This window comes from Mustelus asterias, chromosome 10, assembly GCF_964213995.1.
Source record: "Mustelus asterias chromosome 10, sMusAst1.hap1.1, whole genome shotgun sequence".
Classification (NCBI taxonomy): domain Eukaryota; kingdom Metazoa; phylum Chordata; class Chondrichthyes; order Carcharhiniformes; family Triakidae; genus Mustelus; species Mustelus asterias.
In genome coordinates, this window is record NC_135810.1 from 110305723 (window position 1) to 110322668 (window position 16946).

The window sequence follows — 16946 nt, forward strand, 5'->3', positions numbered from 1 at the left end:
ACCCGGAGGAAATCCACGCAGACACGGGGAGAACGTGCAAATTCCACACAGACAGTCACCCAAGGCCGGAATTGAACCCGGGCCCCTGGCGCTGAGAGGCAGCAGTGCTAACCACTGTGGCACCCCAGATAGAAGGATTTCCTCATGATACAATATGCTGAAACGAAACTCTGGATAAATCAAAATGCTAAATATCCTTCAAAAATATCGCAGCAAGCACACGAAAAACAAACACGGTCAAGTCTAAAAAACAGCATATGCTGCGACATTATTTCCCCTCAAAAAAAACACCAAGCCTATGTTTGCTTTTCTGAAGACTTTCATTGAAATTCAAAGTTAATAATTCACTGAGCATTTTATGACGTACCAGAATCGTCCTCGGTGTCAGAATCCTCTGTAGCTGGCTGTGCAGCAGGCGGTGGTTCAGCTAATTTCAGATCATACTTTCCTTCTTTTCCCATTCTATAGGAATTGGTGCTACCAGTGTCCCACTGAACCCTGATCCAGCCGTCATCCCCTAATTCTCCAATCACACGTCCTAATCCTGGAGGCGGTCCATCCTGAAGAGGAATTTGCAATGGAAATTACAGAGTTAAGAAGGCTAAAAACAAAACAGAATACTCGTGTTGCAGTAACAGCTCCGTGGCCAGTCAAAGGCATTTGTAACATTCATTTAAATTACATTGTTTTTCATCTTTAAATTTAAAAAGTTGACTGCTGAAGAATTTCTTTAGCAGAAAATTGATTAGATAGAGGTGGTTCAGATTATAATGGAATGGAACGGCGTAGTTAACAACATACTGGCAACAGACGAGAAATGTAGAAAAAAAAGGAACTCAAAATACCCCAAATAAGATAAGTTTTAAAAATTCCAACCTCAGAGGAATATTCTTTGCTCCAGTCTTATGACCCAGCCCTCACCTCACCCTCCACTCCCTCAATTCCCACACCAGCCATTGATATAGCCTCTCTTAGTCATAGAGGTTTACAGCATGGAAACAGGCCCTTCAGCCCAACTTGTCCATGCCGCCCTTTTTTTTTAAAAACCCCTAAGCAAATCCTAATTGCCCGCATTTGGCCCATATCCCTCTATATCCATTTTACCCATGTAACTGTCTAAATGCTTTTTAAAAGACAAAATTGTACCCACCTCTACTACTAGCTCTGGCAGCTTGTTCCAGACACTCACCACCCTGTGTGTGAAAAATATGCCCCTCTGGACACTTTTGTATCTCTCCCCTCTCACCTTAAACCTATGCCCTCTAGTTTTAGACTCCCCTACCTTTGGGGAAAGTCAGTTTGTCAATTTCTTTCAGAAATGTAGGCATTCGACATTTTAAGTGTAGACTTTAGGGACAAGTAAAAATGTCATGGAAAATTGAGGAAAATGTTTATAAAATGCTCAGGAGCTTTATCCAACTAAATTTTTAAGCCCTGTTTGAAAACCTAAACTATACTCCATGCAGTATCAAGCCCAAGTATCGTAAGAAGATCTCCCAGCTGTGTTTCAGTTATACTAGGACTTGGCATCTCAAGTTAAAATAGTAACTTTTACATCACAGAACAAAAGGAAGTTTACAGGTAGACATAAATGATAGTAGAACAACACACGGAACTAAAACGACAGCATGCTAACCCACTGTGCGATATAGTCAATTAAAATATACACAAAATGGACAGATAGCTGAATCAGAAGTAGTCATGCCTCAACTTCTCCTCCCCAGCTCCTCCCTGCTGAAATGAAATAGGCCAAAATAGACAAACTCCGCCCTAGGCACTCCTAATAGTTTCATAGTAGACCACAATCGTTTGCCTCTGTACCTGATCACCCCATTTCCAGTCTACACCTCTCATCACCCGAGTGCCAATTTTCATCATTGCCGCAAGCTCTGGGCCAGAGACCGGCAGCGGAACTGGTGTGGTTTCCTTTCTCGACTCCTCCAAAACAGTGGCTGAGGCGCCATGAAGAGATGTGCCAATATCATCCTCACCACTATCAGAAGCAGGGCCTAAAGGAAAGAAAATGGTTGCAATGCCAGGTTTAAAACTGCTTTGATGCAAAGTAACATAATTTCTTCCAGAAGGCAAGAAATCACATCTTGCCAAATTCTTAAACATGCTTTAATTACAAACTTGTAATGTTGGACTAAAATATGGTCTGCACTGTTCTTTAAGTATCCTTTACTTTCCTTATACAAATGATTAATCGCAGACCACAAGGGAGCACAGACTTTAAAAGTACTTATTTCCTCGTAGCTGCCTGAAGTTCTCAGGGCTGTGATATTTCAAGGCATTTTTGTATTCCCACCCTAGATCTTTGCTGAGGTAGCTGCAGATGCTCAGGTGAAAACTCCAAGCAAACTAAGTCAATAAAGAGTAACAAAACCAATGCAAAGATAGTGAGGAATGTTTGTACATAAGCATTGAATATTGAAAGTTAAGGAAAGTCAAATCCATTGCAACTCCAAATACATATTATGTCAAAGTTAATCAGGAAATAAAGGTGGGTACTTTTCAATCGGAACAGGAGTGGGTCACAAAGCTCTCAAATCCATTCTGCCATTCAGTGAGATCATGGCTATCTGGATCCTAACTCCATTAACCTGCCTTTGTTCTTAATTGCTTCATGGGGAAGGTAGTGGCATAGTGGTATTAGCGGACTAGTTATCCAAAAACACAGGGTAATGCTCTGGAGACCCAGGTTCGAATCCCACCACACAACAGGTAGTGAAATCAAATATAAATCTGCAACTACCGATGACCATGAAATCATTTCAATTGTCGTAAAAACCCATCTAGTTCACTAATGTCCGTTCCTACCAAGATTGGCCCATGTGTGACTCTAGATCCACAGCAATGTGGTTGATTCTTAAATACCTCCGCAAGGGCAATTAGAGATGGGCAATAAATGCTGGCAACGCTCACATCCCATGAAAGAACAAACAAATTGGTTAGCAGTGCTAATCACTGGGCGGCATGATGGCACAGTGGTTAGCACTGCTGCCTCATAGCACCAGAGACCCGGGTTCAATTCCAGCCTCGGGCCACTATCTGTGTGGAGCTGGCACATTCTCCCCGTGTCTGCGTGGGTTTCCTCCGGGTGCTCCGGTTTCCTCCCACAGTCCAAAGATGTGCGGGTTAGGTTAATTGGCCAGGGGAAAAGTTGACACTCGTGTCAGGGGGATTAACGGGGTAAATATGTGGAGTTATAGGGAAAGAGCCTGGGTGGAATTGTGGTCTGTGCAGACTTGATGGGCTGAATGGCCTGCTTCTGTAAGGATTCTATGATTCTATGAAATAAATAACCTTCCCCACAATATCAGTTTTGAAATTTTCAATGGCTTTTTGGGAGAGTTTTCAATGTTTTCACTACATTTTCCTCAATGACAAACTAAACCACATTGTATGGTACTGAAGCACACGGTGATAGGGCATCACTGTTGGCCTCAGTTAGTTCTGTTTCTCATCATAAATGCACTGAAACGAAGATAAAATGCAGATATGGACAGTAAGAGTGCCATGGCAAGCTGGGAAAAACCAAAATGGAGCCCAGAGCACAAGCTCGGTTTCCTCCCACTGATTCCATCCCTCATCCTGATCTTCGTTGGATGTCGAAGTGGGCAATTTGTAAGATCGCATTCTATTGACAGAGATGAGCTTGTGAGCAGATATCTGCTTCACAGCCAAGACCTCCAATGTCCACCTCTGTAAGATCACCTGCCTCCAACCCTACCTCAGCTCCTCAGTTGTTGCAGTCCTCAATCATGTTAATTGACCCGACCATCCCAACACTCCTCTGGCTGGGCCTCTCATCTTCAAGCCTCAGTAAAGTTGAGCTCATCCAAATATCCGTTGTCCACATACTATCTCGCACCAAGTTTCATGCATCCATCAGTCATGTTTGCCAACCTACGTTGGTTCCTGGTCCAAATATGGCTCAATTTTAAAATTCTCGTCCTTATTTTCAAATACTTTTACATCCTCATTCCGCTGTAGCTCTGTAACTTCTTCCAGCCATAGAACCCTCCAAGATCTGATTTGATTTGTCACATGTATTAGTATACAGTGAAAAGTATTGTTTCTTGCGTGCTATACAGACAAAGCAAACCGTTCATAGAGGAGAGAGTGCAGAATGTAGTGTTAGTCATAGCTAGGGTGTGGAGAAAGATCAACTTAATGAGAGGTAGGTCCATTCAAAAGTCTGATGGCAGCAGGGAAGAAGAAGCTGTTCTTGAGTCAGTTAGTACATGTCCTCAGACTTTTGTATATTTTTCCTGACAGAAGAAGGTGGAAGAGAGAACGTCTGGGATATATGGGGTCTTTGATTATACTGGGTTGCTTTTCCAAGGCAGTGGGAAGTGTAGACAGAGTCAATGGATGGGAGGCTGGTTTGCATGATGGATTGGGCTTCATTCACAACCCTTTGTAACTTATTGCAGTCTTGGACAGAGCACGAGCCATACCAAGCTGCGGTACAAGTTCTCTGTGTTCCTTCAATTACGATGTGTAGTTGCCGGCGTTGGACTGGGGTGAACACAGTAACTTCCTTCAATTACACCATTGATAGCTGTGTCTTCAACTTTGAGGCTCTGGAATCCCTCCCCAAGTCTCTTTCTCTCTCTACTCCTTTAAGATGCTCTTTAAAATCTAGCTCCTACCTCTCCTAATACACCCTTACGTGGCTCACTGTCAAATTGTATTTGATAATGCTCCTGTGAAGCACCTTAGGAGAATTCTACATTAAGGACACTACAAAAATGCAAGTTGTTGTTCTGATTACTATCAGCACTCAACAGTTCAAAAACAGGCTACATATTATCTGAACTGATGTTCTTGCATCTTAGAAGCATACAGGACTCTAGAATTTCACCTGGAATGCATGGGTGACCAAGCAGCCAGATTTTCCTGCAACAGCACTTTCCAGTGCTTAATTGTTCAAAAATCTATATTAGGCCATATACTTTAGAAAATTGGGAACATAAGCAGATAACACAGGCGGATTTGGTGGCTTATGCTGGAAATTCCTGCAGACAAGATGCATACGATTTGAAATTGGCATGGATGGATCTTCCAACATGGAAGTTCATTAACTGAAAGATTTAACATAGAAAACTAATTCAAAGTTGGAGAACATTTGTTTATCTATTTGGTAGAATCACAAGTCGGCTGACACTGCAACAAAGTTACTGCGAAAATTCCCAAGTCACCACACTCCGGCACCTGCTCAGGTACACTGGGGGAGAATTTAGCATGGCCAATGCACAAAACGTGTTTCAGACTGTGGGATGAAACCGGAGCACTCAGAGGAAACCCATGCAGACACAGGGAGAATGTGCAAACACACACAAACAGTGACTCAAGCCAGGAATTGAACCCGGGTCCCTGGCGCTGTGAGGCAGCAGTGCTAACCACTGTGCCACCATACACCCTGTGCCACCGCAAACATGTGGAGGAGTTTACAGAAGACAGACAAATTTTCAAAAGCACCAGTCCCTAACCAGAGAGCTAAATGTGTGAAGGGACATGCATACAAATTTGCAACAGTGCTGTTTGAAATGCCAACTGTGCATTGCTCGGGAGGCGTGAGGACAGCCCAATCCATGGAAGTTCAAAGCAGTCTATCACTCAGCCACAAGGAAACAAGTCTTGAGCGAATCAGTGCTCAGTGAATCAATGGCCTATTCATTTCCATAAGGAGACTGAACAAATAACTAAAAATAACATGCATTGCAATGTCTTACAACAATATACTCATTTCTTTAAACAACAACCTTTGTTTAGCGTCAACTATTCAATTGGCAATGAAGAAGTGGAGAATACATTGTATGCATTGCTTGATGGCATTTTTTTAGTCTGTAGTAGCAAAAACAAAAAGTGCCTTTCAAGTGGTTTAAGGTTAGCTGCTGAGCTCCTTTTACCATGGCCTGTTTACAAAGGATTGCACAAATATTGACCTATTCGAAGGATATAAGAAAAGCAGAACTAACTTCTTATTTCCTTTTCATCTACCAAGGCAAATATTTGGAAATGATGAATTACAGAAGTGGTTTGAAGCTGGTCTGAAAGAACTACAGAGCAAGTGAGTCAACATCATAAAATGAGAGCCCTTCAGAGACGATGCCTTTCCTTACAATGTGTGAACATTAGGCTCTCATTCACTACCATAATAACCGATTCTAAATAGGTTCTTCCCACATAGTCAGCACTTGTACATTTCTTTTAAAAGAAACATATTTTAATCAACAGGAAACAAAAATCAAGAAATGTAATGTAGGTAATCATACTGATGTCCTGGCATTGATCGAAACTTGGCTCATAACAAGTGACACCATTTCCCACATCAAAATCTCTCAGCCAGGTTATATTTTCAATCACTTGTCCTCCCCAGTCCACTGCAGTAGCAGCATGCCCTTCATTTTCAACTTGCAGCTTGACGACTCTTTGCATCCACAGCACCCATCTTCCATCCTTTTCACCTTAAAATCTCTTGGATGTCTTATCACCTTCCTTTCCCCATCAAGGGACTCCATTCCCAAGCCATCTTCAATCTTCACCTCAAGCGGTGCCACCTTCTCACCTCAAAGTTTATCACCCTCCTAAACCTCTCCATGCGTTTCTCTGACTTCTACTTGTGGCCCATTTCCATCTCCTGCTGACCTTCATGACTTCCCTGACACTCTAGCTCAATCACTAACACTGCAGCTCAATCACTGACAAGGTCATTCAGACCACTTCCTCACATCCTTTCAGAAAAAGCCATCCACTACATACCCCTCATTTACCATAATATCTCTGATGTTGCAGACTTGGTCAACCATCACTTCATCCCTACTTTTGACACACTTAGCAAAACCTTCACTGTTTCCCATATTTGTCTTTTCCCCGGTAGAAAAGCTTTTCTCCTTCAAGTCCAAAGAGCGTAATTTTCCTCCTTCAAATCCAAAGATGTGCAGATTAGGTTGAGTGGCCATGCTAAATTGTCTCTTAGTGTCAGGGGGACTAGAAATGTAAATACATGGGGTTACAGGGATATGGCCTGGGTGGGATTGTTGTTGGTGCAGTCTCAATGGGCCAAATGGCTTCTTTCTGCACTGTAGGGATTCCATGAACTTGAGCAGAGATGCCATCTAACTGGCTTAATTATTTCATTGCCAGATATGGCTCAACTGTACCCCAGTTCTAATAGGAATGTAAGAAATAAGAACAGGAGTCAACCATTCAATCCTTTGAGCTAGTTCCACTATTTAATGAGGTTAGGGTGGTTCTTCTATGTCATAACCATTTTCCTGCATGATCCCTGTATCCCCTGATGTTTTCAATGTGTAAAGATCAATCAATCTCAGTCTTGAACATACATAACGACTGAGCCTCCACAGCCCAAAAGATTCACGACCCTCTGTGAAGAAATTCCTCCTCATCACAGACCTAAACGGCCTGCCCTTTATTCTGAAACCATGTCCCCTAGCTTTTGAACTCCCACCAGCCAGGGGAAGCATTACTCCTGCACTACCTTGTCAAGCCCTATAAGGATTTTGTATGTTTGAATGAGATCACTTCGCATTATTCTAACCTACAGAGAATAAAGGTCCGGTCTCCTCAATCTCTCCTCATAGGACAATCCCACCATCCCATGAATCAGACTGGTGAACCTTCGCTGCACTCCCTCAAGTTAAGTACATCTTTCCTTCTGTAAGGAAACTGTGTGGCATACTCCAGGTGTAAAGGTAAAAGGTAAAGTTGCCATTGTCCTTGATGACCATAGGATGGCCATCTGGTGTTGATTTAACCTGAGGATCACCATACCTCAGGCAAAGGGCAAGATTGAGAAGGTAGGCCTTCAGTCCTGGTGCGCTCTCGCCAAGGCTCTATGTAATTGCAGTAAGACATCTTAACACCTATACTCAAATCCTCTGGGAAAGATCAACATACCATTCGTCTTCTATTGGCCCTCTGCAAAAACCACATTGCTGTGGCTCTGGAGTCGCATGACTCCAGGCGGGATAAGGACAGCAGATGGTGACTCCAGGCCAGACCAGGTAAGGATGGCAGATTTCCTTCCCTAAAGGAAATTAGTGAACCAGATGGTTTTTTTCCGACAATCGACAATGGTTTCATGGTCATCAGCAGATTCTTAATTCCAGATTATTTTTTATTGAATTCAACATCCACCAACTGCCATGGCAGGATTCGAACCTGGGTTCCCAGAACATTAGCTGAGTTTCTGGATTAATAGTCTAGCGGTAATACCACTAGGCCATCGCCTCCCCTCTTCCTTTCAAAGCCACTATCACCAGACCTCTTTTTCGAAAAAGAAAAATCTTCCTTCATCCCCACTGACCTGTCAGCAGCCAAATTTCTAACCACCATGTTGTCTTCCAAGTCCTTCAATGTTGTTACTTTACAGCTCTGCCCAACCCTCCAATTGCTCACTGCTTAAATTCCAACATTGAATTCCTGACACTCACAATACAATCCTAACCAAATTCATAAATAACAATCTGTGGCTATAACTAAGCTACCATATCCCCCACTCCGTTTCTGCAGCCTTCAACATCACTGACCACAATATTCTCCTCCAACTTCTGTCCTCTTAATCAGCTCCATGTAACTGCAGAACTGCCTAGGCTTAACTTCAATTTTAACCGGCACAAGAAAATTTCCAGCAATGGTTTTGCCCCTCATCCTCCATCACTGCTTTCGACCATTCTACTGAGTTTGTGTCGTCAACTGTTTGACTGATGCCCAATCACCTCCATTGGGAAGATTCAAGCCATTAACATTGGTCTTCATCATAAACTCTGCTCCCCGCCACCGATTCTATTGCCTCCTCAGCTACTATGTCACACTGCACTAGATTCTATGCCATGTGGGAGTTCTACTTAATTCAGAGATGAACCTCCACTCACCAGCTTCTTGGGAACAAAGATTGCTTACTTTCATCTCTATTATCAACCCGTCTGCAAATAAATCCTCATACGTATATTTTTCTTCTTACCTACCAGCCTTCTGATGCTCTCCGCATCTTGCCCCTGACAAAAACTGTGTGGCTCATATCCCATCTCACATCATGTATTATGTCCCTTTAACCCCTATCCCACTCGCCACCAGTGGAGTGGCAGGAAGAGAAATCACTGCTGGAGATGCTCTGGCTACATTTGGTAATACTACATAATAGCGCATCTAAGCAAATGCCACCCTACTGATCTGGAGAACGAGGGAAGTGTTACAGGAGGACAGTATGGCATACTATGCGAAAGTACAACTCAATGAAATCAGTACAGAAGATGAACCAACTTATCTGTGCAGGTATGAGGGGTAAGTTAGCTAAGATGATGTTAAATAGGCAATAGCAAACATTTAAAGAATTAATTCATAATTTGCAATGAACTGACATTCCCCCAAGGAATAAAACATCACGGGAAGAGTGGCCCAACCATGACAAACAAGATTGCTTAAGGCTAATGGAAAGGGCTTATAATGTGGCCATAAAGAATGGTATGTTAGTGGATTGGAATGGTTTTGAAATTCAGCAAAGCATGACCAACAAATTGACAAAGAGAGACGGGAACACGAGCGTAAACTAACGAGAGACATAAAAACAAACTGTAAAAGCTTCTATAGGTATGCAAAAAGGGATTGGGGAGAGTCAATGTGGGCCCCTTAGAGGGAGACAGGAGAAATTAAAATGGGAAATATGGAAATGGCTAAGTTAATACTTTTTATCTGTCTTGATGTTACATGACAGAAAATATCCTGGAAGTAGTGGGGAACCGAGGGTCTAATGAAAACGAGGAATTTAAGATTTTAGTAAATAATTCATACTGAAGAAATTAATAGGGCTAACAGTGACAAATTCGCTCAACCCAGTGGCCTACATCCTACGGTTTTAGAAGCGACAGCGACAGAATAGTGGATGCATTGGTTTTGATCCTTATCGAATTCTCTGGAATCTAGAGCTGTCCCTGTGGATTGCAAAGTCAAAAAAAAATTACATTATTCCAGAAAGCAGGGAGAGAGTAAGCAGAGTACCATAGGTCAGTTGGCCTGAATCAATGCTAGGGAAAAATGCTCTAACAGAGATTAGGGAAGTGATAGTAAGGCACTTAGGAAATCTTAGTATGATTAGGCAGAGCCAACCCAGGTTTATGAAAGGAAAAATGTGTTTGATACATCTGTCTGAGTGCTTTTTTGAGGTTATAACTAATAGGATGGATAAAGGGGAACCAATGGACTGGGAAACATTAGTACTCAGATGACATCCATTTATGAAAGTTCAATAGTAGACATGGCAAGCAGTTAGGAAAGAAAATGGAATGTTAGCCTTTACTGCAAAAAGTTTGGAATATAAGAATAAATAAATCTTGCTGCACTTGTACAGGGACTTGGTGAAACCACACCTGGAGTACTGTTCATTTTTGGTCTCCTTACCCAAGGAAGGATGCATTTGCTTTCGAAGAAATGCAAGGTTCACCAGGCCAATTTTTGGGAAGAGGAGATTGAGTAAATGAGGCCTATATTCCTGAAGTTTAGAAGAATGAGAGGTAATCAAACTGAAACATACAATTCTTAAGGGACTTGACAGGAAGGTGACCCTGCTGGCTGGGGTGTCTTTGAATAAGGGATCAGCCATTGAGGATGGAGATGAGAACTACATTTCTTCATTCAAAAAGTTCTTTGGAAATTCTACGCTCCAGAGAATTGTGGATGCTTGTTCGTCGAGTACATTCAATTCAAGTCAGAGATTGACAGATTTTTGGATACTAAAGGAATCAAGTCGTAGGGGGATAGTGTAGGAGGGTGGAGCTGAAGTACAGCATATTGAATGGCAGAGTAGGCTCGAGGGGCCAAGTGGCCTACACATTTTCCTACTTCTTTAGGTTATATTAACTACCAGTTCCGGACAGAAAAAAGATACATTTCAAAGGGTCCCAATTATATCACTCTGTTCCAAGATCAGTGACAAGGATGTGCATAAGATTATACACAAAAATAAATGTTCAAAATTGCATACAAGTACGGAAACAGAAAGCACCGCACATCTCTTTATCCAAATGTTTCCATAATTCCTAAGGTGCACACTTACCGCATGCGCACAACACAGCCCCACCTTTAAATCTGTTTCTTTCCAATTTTGATATGGACGATCCTGTTCCTGAAAGTACAAATCGCTTCTTTGAATTATAAACTGGTATTGAGGTCGTTTTTGGATGGCATCATTTATTATTCCTGGCACTTTTATATATAGCAAGGGTAAAGCGATGCTAATCGTAAGAGGAGAATCGTTAACCCCGACAATCACTGCATACTAGGGAAAAAAAAACTGTTGGTATAAAATGTATAGCATTCAAATGTAGTTACGGATGAACAACTGGCCGCTTTAGAATTTCAACAAAGCCAAAAGGTAAAGAAAGTAAATTACTTCGAAAATTTTCTGCAAAATTGGGAAACAAGTTCTAAGCTTGAAGGGGGGTTACAATAATATTGGCAAGGGTGTTGGTCTTATATCTGAAAAATTGCAGCTCATTAGAGCAAGTTGGAAGTAAACTAAGTCTGCTTATAAGTTACAAGAGAATAATTTAATTTTCACAGGTATTTAGTGCCCCAAATCCTTTTTATAAAAAGGATTATCATCTGTTTCCCATGCAGATGGTGCAGTGAAACAAGATTCAATTGTATTACAACCTGTATAATTTTCAGAACAAATGGAGCCCACTTTTTGTCCAAATTGTCAGAAGGAAAGAAAAAGATATCATGTAGGCTAAGGCAAAAGAGCTCAACATCAGGCCTGGAATCATAACTTAAAAAACAGAAAACCAAACACAGTGAGATGGTTTATTTATAACCCCACATAGATCTGTGCCCACTTCTCCCCATCATTCCCTGGTCAACTTCCACAAATCCACTTGCCACCCTGCCCAGAGCACAAGGATTGCCCTCATCAAAGTCACCAAGCAGAGAGATTGTCACCATGTCACACTACCCTTCATCTGCCTTCTAGACTTCGCCACAGCGACAAACTTAACTCCTCTATGGTTCAACCCATAACATGCGTCTCACGTGGCTCCATCCCAATCTTTAACACTGCCAATAAATCCCCTACAATCACTTCATCCACTCTCACATGGCTCTTTTTTTTAAAACTGCGTGGGACCTAAAGGTTCCACTCTTGGCTTCATTGTTTTTCACGTCTATAAGCTGCTCATGAAGATCTTCTAACACCACCATCAATAATCAGCTGACTAACAACTAACCAATGGCTATGCTTGTGGAGGTGGATGGGAAGGGGTGTTGGGGTTGTGGGAGGGTGGGGATTGTGGTTAAAGGGGGGGGGGGGATAAATTGGTTCTCTTTAGGTTAAAAGTGGCTTTAAGGTGACATAACTCAGGCTGTTGGACAAAGTTTGAAAAACCGTTTCGAAGTCGAAAGTAGTAACAAAGAGCAGGATACAAACGTTTCTGAGACAATAAAGGGAAAAGCTTCACTCTGGATCATGAGAAAACACTGAACATGCAGAGCAGAACAGTTGACAAACAGTAGATTGAAAATGGGGTGGTGAGGACAGTGGGGTATTAGGGAAGGGACCATCTCATCAAAATGCACATTTCCTTTGGGTACGGAATTCCCATATGCTATTCCTTTGTGGGATAACTGTAATATCCACTTTGAATTAAGAAATTAGTTGAAGAACAAACTTTAAATTATTCAATATTCAAACAGTAATGAAAAAGTTCTGACTTTAACTGCCCTGTTCCAACTACCCTAAGGATATAATTTTACAACTTGCATGCCATTAAGCAACAATTCAAACACAAGTCAACAATATTCATTTACATAACTCACAAGGATAGGGAAAACTATGGAAGGTGTGACCAAAATAGAATAAAACTTCTTGAATCAGAGATTTCTACTGGAGCATTTATTTGTCACTGACCTATTAGTCGCAAAACTGTCTGAGTCAATGCCAGCAAACCGGAGTTTAGCAGAAGGCTGAGACTGTTGGCTCCGTGCTGAAGCGTCAGCATGTTTATCATGATGAGTAGGAAGCGAGCTTGTGGGATGGTACCAAGGCTTGGTGCTGAAGGGTTCTCATTGGTTAAGGTCTGCAGCGGAACAGACTGCATGCCTAAGAAGAAGAAGACAAGTTCGCAATTAGCAACATTCATTTGCGATTCGTAATTCTTCTGCACCTCAAATTAATCCGCGAGTCAATCTTTCGTAATGGTCAGGTATCTAAGATCCATTGAAAATAATTAATAACTTGGTGTGAAAGTGGAGCTATCCCACAGTTGTAACATTTGTCTGTGTGCTAAAAAGACATGCAACATTGACTGCGTGTTGTCAATCAGCAATTGCAACAACTCATTAGTCATCAGGAATTCCATTAACAACTGCTTTGCTTTTGAATCTACTGTAAATTCTGTATTAGTGCTGGGAAATGTAACATTTTACATTTTGAATTTATAGATAAAACATCATGAAACAGGGATAAAATTATGTAGTGCACAGGGAGGTGAATTACAAACTATGAATGCTGCAGTTCTGCCAATGGCTCGAACCAAATGCATTAAAATTCAGACTTGTGGACATAAATGGTTTATTGTCTGTGAGGTCCTTCATCTACGTAACTGTCACTGTCCAGTTTAGAAATATGGACATTTCTCCCTAATATTTAAATTTTTTTATGCCTTGTAGCATTTATCTTGGGTTTAAGGCCAACCTCTTTTGCCTCCATCTCACATTCACACAGCCAATGGCTGCAACTGCATCCTTAACAATAATGATGTGCAGATAACATTCTCCCAGAGATATCTTTGGAAGTACGTTGTATATTATTTCTACTATGTCCTTTCATTTTCTTTCTTCTCTCAGTCCTTTCCAGATGTATTAACAATCCTACATTTACATAAACTTTCCAAAGTTTTTTTAAAATTATAAATTCCTATACCTACAATTATAATGGAAACTGCCTGCGTTAACTTGTCATGTGCCGTTACATACTCTCGCCAGGCACTACCACACAATCAGTGCCAGGAAGATGCAATTAGAATATATTATAACAAGTTTGCAAAGGCATTTTCCATCAGCGATATAGGTACCGGAACTTTGAATATATTTTTTTAAATGACTTGAAATGGGGACAATTTCATCTGTGTCTTTTAGCCCAATTATTCTTGACCCATATTACCCAAAGATAACTTGGCCTTGAATCACTGAATGCAACTCCAGAAGACACTTATCCTATAAATATAAAAAATTAAATTGCATCTTTTTTAAAACCTTAATTGCTCCTCTTGCATCCAATTTTAACAACTTTCAATATCGCTCAATCATTGTAAAATGTTTGCTGTTCTAATAAATAGTTGGGAGGAATATTTTTATTAAATGGTTACTCATACCTGGGTGCTAAAAATAGGAGTTAGCAACATCCACTGAGTATATCCACCAGTTACACAAGAATAAAATGTGTCATAGAGGTTACTAATGTCTGAAAATTAATATACTCGGTCACAATAGAAACAGATGGTCAGGGCTTCTCTGTACCAAGTCTTAGCAAACGCATTTGCTTTTATAAATCTGTTGCATACAATAGCTATTTGTAATTGGTTATTTGAAACAAGCTTAAATGTAATGAATGCACCACACCATCAGGATCCTAGTTAAAAAGGATTCAATTCGCAATTGTATGCTTCTGCAGTTTCCATATTTTTCTCTACTAACTGCCATTAAATTCCTTAACAAATGTATTCACTTTGTGAAAAGACAGGACTAACAGTATACTGTGTAAAAAACAATAATGATATGTGTATTGTATGGGAGGTGTATACCCTTCATACGCTAGGTTTCATTCTTGTTGGTGTAGGAAATGCTATAAAGAATAATATACTCCACATCGCAGAGATCAACTCCCATATTGTGCTGGGCACACATAACATGTGACAACATGCAAGTGCAGAAGCACCAATCACACACCAATAAATTGCCTGATAGTAGTCAACTATTAAATTTATCCCTTCAATTTGTAATGAATTTATAAATATATATTATATTGTACATACAAATTATGAACACAAATATTATAAGTATGAAAATATAAATATTTCAGAGCAGAGTTTTTATTTATGAAGCTATCAAAAATAATCAGGCTAGTATTTTAGACAATTCTTTTTGTAGTTACCATTCTGAACCACTTTAAAACGTCAAACAAGATGTCCCCATCAGCTAAAGATAACAAGCTAATCGTATGACTGCCTCAAAATGGTCATTTCCAAAAACTAAGTCCTGCAGCTAACTAGAATGTTCCCAACTTTAACCAAACAAATCTCAAAGTTCAACCCCTGCCAGATTTTAAGCACATTCAATAACTGGGGAATGGCACTTTGTGAATAACTTATTTGGAGAGGCCACGCAGACATGACAGGCAGAACAGCCTCTTTCTGTGCTGTAGTAATCCTATGATTCTGTGAATAATAGTATTGTTTTTGTCAAACAACAAACAATAGTTCATACTACTGAAAGTGGCAGTTAACGATTTCTTTATATTGTTCAGGAATAACACTTTCTTACCTAGATCGTCAAATCTGCCTTGTGCATCCAGCAGCATTGTGCGAATGTTCTGAATAGCCCAGGCATAAAGCTTTCCAAAAGTAACTTCAAGTAGCATACGGTTAAATGGTGGTATGAGATCCACATCTCTCAGGCAGTCTGAAACAGGTTCACTAAACAGAGGATTTTCATTTTAGTGTGAAGCCAGAACACGAATAAAATCAGATAATGAAAACATTTAGTTTAAGCTTTAAGTTTATTTATTAGTGTCACAAGTAGGCTTACATTAACACTGCAAAGAAGTTACTGTGAAAATCCCTTAGTCGGCACACTGCAGTGCCTGTTCGGGTTCACTGAAGGAGAAATTAGCACGGCCAATGCACTTAACCAGCGCATCTTTCAGACTGTGGGAGGAAACCAGAGCATCCGGAGGAAACCCACGCAGACACAGGGAAAACGTGCTAAAACTTCACAGATTAGATGACAAAAAATTCAATGGACTGGATTTTGCAAACAGCGGCAAAGCAACAATACTTGCCACTCACTGAAGTAGAACAGAAACAGCACAAACAAGCTTTAAAATAATATTGAAATGTGGAGTTTCTTACCATATTGGTGAAATCCAACATTTGGCAAATGTAATAATTTCAGGGTCAGTGAGGCTGCTTAAAAACCCAGTTACACCTCATTCAACAAGGTGCAACTTTGTCAAGGATTTTTGCAGCGAGGCTGAAGGTATGGGGCTCAAAGTTCTCGTCAGTTCAACGATTTCTAATTAATTGCATTCGGGAGGTACCCCAATAGCACACTCTCTGGAGAAATGTAGCATCACTGGCAGCAAACCCCTGGATTTCTGCACTTATCTATGCATGTGTTCCAGAAATTGCTGTCAATTTCAGAGGGATAATGACAGTGACTGGCAACAGTTTCGCCATCATTACTGGCCCAAAATTCAGGCCTTTAATTCAGCTTACATTTCAGTAATACATTTCCTTTCAAAGCGTAAGATTTGTGTCATGAAATCATTTACAAACCAGTCAAGCCTAGAAATTACAGTATAATCCTGTAAAAGTCGAGTGCCCAAGACTGAATTTTTAGCCAAAATGTACAGGGTCCTCAACAGTTGAAGACTCCGGGTCTGTACTCATTGGAGTTTAGAAGGATGAGGGGGGGAATCTTATTGAAACTTACAGGATACTGTGAGGCCTGGATAGAGTGGATGTGGAGAGGATGTTTCCACTAGTAGGAAAAACTAGAACCAGAGGGCACAACCTCAGGCTAAAGGGGCGATCCTTTAAAACAGGAGATGAGTAGGAATTTCTTCAGCCAGAGAGTGGTGAATCTGTGGAACTCTTTGCCGCAGAAGGCTGTGGAGGCCAGGTCATTGAGTGTCTTTAAGACAG

General features: G+C 40.8%; 1 protein-coding gene across 14 annotated transcripts in view; it reads right to left on the reverse strand.

The window, feature by feature from the left end:
• The window catches only part of herc2 (HECT and RLD domain containing E3 ubiquitin protein ligase 2), a 241926-nt gene that overhangs the window by 104913 nt on the left and 120067 nt on the right, over positions 1-16946 (reverse strand). For 10 of the 14 annotated variants that reach the window (XM_078222434.1, XM_078222433.1, XM_078222442.1 and 7 more), the window contains 5 exons: positions 15565-15716; positions 12932-13123; positions 11084-11152; positions 1822-2009; positions 368-560 (listed from right to left, as the gene is read on the reverse strand). In XM_078222434.1, coding sequence (XP_078078560.1) covers positions 368-560; positions 1822-2009; positions 11084-11152; positions 12932-13123; positions 15565-15716 — 794 coding nt within the window. The remainder of the gene's footprint in view (positions 1-367; positions 561-1821; positions 2010-11083; positions 11153-12931; positions 13124-15564; positions 15717-16946) is intronic. The other 4 variants (XM_078222438.1, XM_078222444.1, XM_078222443.1 and 1 more) reach the window with 2 other exon arrangements.